The 7,245-nt window shown below is 42.9% G+C and overlaps 1 protein-coding gene across 1 annotated transcript in view; it reads right to left on the bottom strand.

The window, feature by feature from the left end:
• Positions 1-2,460: 2,460 nt before the first annotated feature.
• Positions 2,461-7,245, bottom strand: part of LOC147683160 (uncharacterized) — a 179,136-nt gene continuing 174,351 nt past the window's right edge. Inside the window, exon 3 of the mRNA XM_086944793.1 lies at positions 2,461-3,395. Coding sequence (XP_086800919.1) covers positions 3,178-3,395 — 218 coding nt within the window. The 3' untranslated portion in view covers positions 2,461-3,177. The remainder of the gene's footprint in view (positions 3,396-7,245) is intronic.

Genomic DNA, 7,245 nt, shown 5'->3' with positions numbered 1-7,245 from the left:
AAACCGTCCGATTTCCCATTTGCGAGCACAAAAAATGGTCGTACATCTGGCCCCTATAGAGGTACTTGGATTTAGGTATATTTTCAGATCAATCAATGTAGGAACATACAACCAATCAACAAGATGTTCCTCCATCCTAGTGATGACACTGGAACCCATGAGATTGTCAGTGCACTTGAGACCTGACCAACCAGATGAAAAGGCTTTTAAGGACATACCTAAAACAACTATTGTAGGAACCGGTAAATGATGACCTGCACTCCAAGTGTGGTGAGCAGAAACTTGGGTTTCACCTTGGAGTAAGAACTAATGAAACCTAAATTCTACTCCCTGGACCAAATACAGTTGACTGCTCTCTCTTTTGGAGCACGTCATGAAATTCTGTGGTATTTCTTAGCCTTTGGAATAAGGAACAACAAAAGTAAACACCCTTTCTTCTTGTTTAGTTAACAGAAATCTTGGCATTGTCAAAGCTCAAGGACAAAGAGAAGTAGAATTGGAGCCTAATTATAATTTTTCGAGCTTGGGAAAATAGAAGCGTCATGAAATAGTCACCTCAATGTTGGAAATTTGAAAGAATGCCTCTATGTAAGCATGGGCGAATTTTGCGAATTCGCGAATTTGTGGATTTGCGAATTTGCGATCCGCAAAATTCGTGAATTTGTGCGAATTTGCGGATTTTTGTTTTTTTGCGTGTTCGCGGGGTTTTTTGCGTATTCGCGGGGTTTTTTGCGTGTTCGCGGGGCTTTTTGCGTCTTCGCGAGCCGCTTGCATAGCGAAGTTACCCATGCAGTCGTTTATGGGAGAGGGAGAGAGAGATAGATAGATAGATAGATAGATAGATAGATAGATAGATAGATAGATAAATAGAAAAAGAGAGAAAGAGAGGGAAAGAGAGAGGGAGAGAGAGAACGAGAGAAAAAAAGAGAGGCCGGATCTCCGAAGGGCCAGATTCCTGAGTTGCCCCTACAGAACATACAGCTTTTTATTTTTAGCAAAATGCATATGAAAATTGTGCTGTAAAGGTCTCTTTTAGTTTAACCCCTCCTGACAACTCAAAATGGGTGTATTTGCCATTCTCTCCCTTCTTCCTGTTTTTTATATCTGTAAGTGCTTCCTGATGAGGTTTAATTCCTTGGACAGGTGCCTTGTTGCCTACTTGTAACTATTCTCTGACCCTGCTTCAAGGGTCAGAGCAGGGTCAGAGAATAGTTGCAAGTAGGCAACTAGGAGCCAGGAAGCAATTAGCAGCAGGTGTCCAAGTTGAAGATAATTTGTTTGTAACCCTTTTGTAAAAGGTTACAAAGAAATTAGGTTCAACTTTTGCACCTGCTGCTATAGCCCTTGCTTGGCTGAAAATTCGTCCCCGTTGATTCGCGGATTTTACCGCGATTTCGCGAGATTCGCGGATCGCGAAATCGCGGAAAATCCGCAAATTTGCCTGCGAAATGGATTTTATGCCGACCCTTACCTCTATGTGCCATATTCTGGAATGCTGTGTTTCTATAACTTCATGTCCCATAACCCTGAAAATCAGGGCCCAGATTTATTATGATTTTACATCAGGGTAGCGTCTCTTTTGTGGCTCAGTTCCTATGCAAAATCCTTTTAGGCATTTACTAAGCGATGCAAAGCCACTTTGTAAGGTTTGATAAATACAACGTAGAGCAACACAGCTCGTAGGCTGCCTTCGGTTACTCTGTTTTTGGTATGCCTTACATGGGTGGAGCATGGGCATTCCCATGCATCTACCCAGGTACATTGATGCAAACCCAGAGGTATAAAAACTTGGGTTTGTATTAAAATGGTGCTCCTACGCAACAGACTTGTAACAAGGAGACATATTATTTTTCCTCATTATTTCCTCCTTTCACATGTGAAGCATTGTGCAGCACACATGGAAAAAAGAAAATTCCTCTAAGGATTGTTTTTGTGCAGGCAGGTATTCCTTTCTTTACAAAAACAATCCTGCCCATAGCGCCGGCACCCTTACATCTACATCTTTGTAAGGATTTCAGCCTGTGGCGGATTCTCTTCTAAGCTGGAGGAGTGTTTCTCCACTGCGCAAAAAGGAAAAATAAAATGACAATAACGTATCACTATTGTCATTTTATTTTTCCTATTTCCTTTGTGCAGTGTGGGGCGAGGCAGGGCTGGTCAGAGCAGGGGAAGAGTGCTGTGCACTCCCCAAGTGCGCATGAACTGCGTGGTCAGCCCTCTTGGGCCGACCACAGAGTTCATGCGCACTTTGTATGTTCCTACCAGGCTGCATTACACAGCCTGGTCAGGAAAATGCTCGGGCTTCCTGTTCGAGTCTGAGCGCCAATCCATGGCACTCAGACCAACCACAACGCTGCAATCACAACGCTGCATAGCAGTGTTGTGATTAGCTCAGGTGAGCTTGTCTGCCCAGTTGCTTCCCTCTGCCGCCGGCCAGGACGAGGACAGAGGACGGAGAACAGAGGAGAGGAGGCGGCCAGCCGTTAAAGGTAAGTCCGTTTTTTAAAATAACATTCCTCCCCCCTATCTTCCCCGCCTCACCACCCCCGTCTGGTAGCAGTCGCTACTGATTTCAGCTCTCTCCCTTTCACGCAATGCAGCGCACGCCAGGTCCCTTGCTGTGCCACAGTGAGTGAACTACTATTAAATGTCCCCTCAGAATTTGTAGAAGTTACTTAGATTCTTCAGTAGATGATCCTTTACTTTGCCCAGGTAAGGCGCCCCGCCTACGCATGTGTTGCCTATGGAAAAGCACAACCAAATCAATTAAAAAAGAACTAATTTATAACAGAAGCAAAGGTCCTGATTCCTCTTGCATCTGATCTATTGTATTGCTGAATATTAAGGTGTTATACTGGCCTTTTGAAATCTAATGTCATATTATCCTCTCTGAATTGCTGTATACGCAGTATTTCGATAAATCAAAATAAGTATTCCATTTATGTTGCCTGGTTTTAAAAATTGTTCTTGGAGCATCCCCTCCCACTTCTACCCGATAAAGTGAATGTTAATGACAGGTGTATCAGCTGCTAAAACCCTGAGCATTTAAATCAGTAGTAAAACCCTTAAACAGTCAACTATACATCAGTTCATGTTACCTGGCTTTATTTTATTTAACAATTTATATTCTGTACGAGTTGAGTTTTCATCAGATACTTTCTAAGAAATCAAACAGTTTCACAGTGAACCCAGTGCCAGTTTTCCAAACACAGCAATAGCCAGGAGAAGGGGGTGGTGCTGCACCATTGCCCCAGAGTTCTTCAGGCCTGCACTGTTTCCCTTGGCCGGTCCATTGCAGTCTTCAGTGAAGCAGCAGTCTACAGTCGCTCCTCCGGCGCCATTTTGACGGGCTCGCTCACAAAACGCAGTGTAAGTGCAAGCTTTAATGATGCTGTCTGTAAAAAGAAGCAAAAAGGTTAATTGTGTTATTAGAAAAACATTTGCTGTTCTGCACGTCACTGGTCAAATGCAGCAGCAACACTGTAGACTATAAACGGGCAGTGAGCAGAAGAGCACGGCCAAACCTTGAGGTAGTAATGGGAAATAGTAACAGGTTTCCTGCCGCGACAACCGTGCCCTTGCAAGATAGCAGGGCTAGGAGACCAAGATTGCAACCCATAATAGGAATGGCACAGTTTTAGCCTGCAGCACCTATGTGCCACCCACTTAAGAAGCCCTTTAGAACATGTCTCAGGCCTACCACTGCAGCCTGTGTGTGCAGATTTTGACTGCCATGTCAATCTGGCAAAATAAAATACTTATAAGTCACCCCTAAGGTAGGCCTTAGAGGCTCATATGGCAGGGTGCATTATATTTAAAAACTAGGCCATGTGCACTTAAGTAGTAGTAGAAAGATACGTTTATTTTGGACACATGTCTAAAACATGAAGAAACATACAATTTTATAAAGCCACTTAAAATCAATTAACTCAATCCAAACTCAAAAACATTGCTTGATAAACAGTATAAAACATGCAATTCCCACTGTTACATTGTAAACCCCCATTTCAGACAGTGGAGCCATCCCCTCCTGCCTGGAGTGTAAACTTAACATGAGCAGACTTATAAAGGGAACAATCCAGCCAGATATGGCATTTGGAGCATTTACATGAAGAGGACATGCACACACATCATTTTCGCTAAGTACCTCTTTATACCAGCCGGAACTAAAAGAGATCATGTTACACCCCTCTTTTATTTTCAAAATATTACTATGAAGCTTATGGTCTAGCAACAGCGACAAGTAGAAAAATACACCATTCCCGCCTAGTATTTGTAATGTACACTTTATTAAGGGTTTCTCCAATAGGATGGTCATATCCTGCATATAACCACATTTCTCGACCGATTTCCCCAGTGCCTGTTTACTGGGAAAGTAGACCATCTTTCAATTGAGCCCCATGCAGTATGTAGTATGGAGAATTTTAGCTTTCCTTTACCCTGTGGCAAATGTCATATGCCCACTTCCCTTCACTGGCAAGGATTTCTTCCCAGCATAATTTAGAGATTTTTAGTATGCCATTGTCGTGCCCTAGCTTATTTAAAAATGTCAGTGTATGGGAATTAGCCACCAAGGGACCAGATTTAATTCTCTCCTTGTTCCCTGGACCATTGCTCCCTGAAGCAAGCTTAATAGGCCCTTAAGAAATGTAACCAAGTGCCAACTGAAGGGAGAGTCAAGCAGAAGAAATATTGCACCATACAGGGTAAGAGGCAGGACTTTTCCTTCATAAGCTTCCATGAGGGGAGTCAAAGACAGGCACCCATACATCTGATTAACTTGGATTATAACAAAGCTCTAGATCTATGCTCCTCATATGGCCACACCACTGTAAATTCCTAGTAAATGCAAGGCCAAAACCTATGTATGAATCTACCACTTCAACTGGTGTTGAATTCAAAACCCAATTGAACTTAGATGTACTTTTCCCAAACACAATTATCTCAGATTTTTCCATATTGTTCATAAGGGAGCTGGCTTTACTATAAGCATATAGAGACTCTATTTAACTTTGTCTGCCCAGAGGGTATAATCTAGCTAAATTAATTCATCTGCATACAGCAAACATATGATATGCACAGCCCTCACGTTTGGAGAGAAAGAATAGCCGTATTTTAGAACTGAGGGTAAATCCCCCAGAAATAGACTAAATAAGGTTGGGGTCAAAACCTACTCCTTCCGAAGACCATTACAAATCGGAATCCTCCTGGACAAACAACCAGAGCTATCAAGCTCAACCTGCACCCAATTATTATTTTGCAATGCATGGATCATACAGAGAAGCTTGCTTGGTATTTTCCAAGCAACAAGCTTTCCCCAAAGTACTCCCCTATTGACTGTGTTGAAGGCCGTGCGGAAAACAAAAAAGAGCAACACAATTGATTATTTACTGCCACAGATTACTTAATAATTATCTACAATTCAAAGGATATGGGAATAATGACCTATGTGTACTTATGTTTTACATGTCTTGACAGTGAAAAACTCCTAAAGTAATTTTTCACTGTTGTAAGGGGTATCTCTTCCTTTGACAAACACTGAGTTACTTTATTACATTTAATAAGTGGTAACTTTGGATTGGAAGCATATAGAGATGTGTTTTTTAGACACAATGAATTGTAACTTAAAATCATCTTAAATAGAAAAGTCAGATTTTAAGGCACAATTCTAAAAATACCACTTTTAGAAAGTTGGCATTTTCTTGTCTCAGCCATTTGTATATTTTGCCAGTTTCCTGGGTCGTATGACTGTGAGTGGCTCTGGTGGCGTATGTGTATTCCTTCCAGACAGTGACACAAAAGGGGGCTTAAGTTGGACAGGATGGGCCTTCCTGGCAGAATGACTGGGGAGGAGCTGTTCCCAGCCTCACTTACACTTCAAAGGACTTTGCCTCCTGCAGACATAAGGCCTGCCCTGTCTTTTGTTACCCACAGACAGTTTGGGGTCTTGACAGAGGAAGGGGGAGAACTTTCCAGAAGTGATGTGAGGGTAGAACAGAGAGTCCCCCCCAAAGAGGCAGGTACCGGGTAGAAATATTGAACCTCAGAGTCACTCCTCATAACAATCCAGGACCTGTTGAAGTTACAGAAGAAGGACTGCTCTGCTGCCAGAGGACTGCCTTGCTGTCTCAGAAAGAAGGCTGGACCTGTTTAACTTCATCCCAGGCCTCTCATAGTTACTCCAAGGGTACGTTGTTTGACCTCCTGTGTGAACCACAAAGATACAACAAGCTTTGGATGCCTCCCTGCAACTTCTCAGCTAATCTGCTGCTATTGGCCCTGCCTGAACGTGCAAATTGACCTACTGAGCTCTGCTGGGCTCTGCAAGAGTGAGTCCTGGACCCTTGCCTGGCATCAGAGTGCACTCCTTCTAAAGAGAAGGTGAAACCTTTGAAGTATGGGCTCTTACAACCGAGAATGGGTCAGAGGGCGAACGGGCCAGTTTGTGCCAAGAATCTACCACACATGACGGCTGACAGCGCAAAGTTCCTGTGAGACTGATTCTTCATGCTACAGCTACAGCAATAACAGCCTGTGGCGACTGCCAACATAAAGGCTACTGCAACCACTATCCACAATGCTTGACCAGCGACAACTGCCTGTGATGCCTGGCCTGCTCTTCGTGCTACAGTGACGACTATCCACAACACTCTACCTGCTACTCGCTGCCTCCCGTACAGCAAACGGAACTTAGACTTAGAACTTAGACTTAGAAGATAACTCTTCACCAAAATTAACCTGGTTCCTGTATCCAACCTGCACTGTATTGTGGTCGGCCTAAACTTGGGATGTTCCCCTGGTGCAATCTGACTAGATAACTGGGTGTGCCGCTTTGTGCCTTTATGTGCTATTTTTGCTAAAAAAAAAAAAATCATAGCTCCGGTTTTATTGATTGGATTTTTGTCATTCTGGTATCATTTTATTTATTAAAATGTACCTGAGTTTTCTAAATTGCTTGGGATTTTTCTTGTATTGTCTTTCCACTTTATTACTGTTTGAGTGCTGCCTAAATACTTTACACTTAGCCTCTAAGTTAACCCTGACTGCTTTGTGCCAAGCTTCCAAAGGGTTAAGCAAAGGTTAATGTAGTGACTTTTGGGTTGAACCTGACAAGGAATGTGGTTGTTGCTCAAGTGGGGCTTCCATCCATCTCAACCAATAACCCAGTTTCGTACATTACCCACAGCTTATATGGAACATGTCTGTTGTGTTACCAGGCATAGGTCTTGATTTAGAGTTTGGAGG

The sequence above is a fragment of the Lissotriton vulgaris genome, chromosome 11 (assembly GCF_964263255.1).
Source record: "Lissotriton vulgaris chromosome 11, aLisVul1.2, whole genome shotgun sequence".
NCBI lineage: Eukaryota > Metazoa > Chordata > Amphibia > Caudata > Salamandridae > Lissotriton > Lissotriton vulgaris.
Note: the sequence above shows the minus strand (reverse complement) of the source record. Positions and strands in the feature narration are given on the sequence as shown.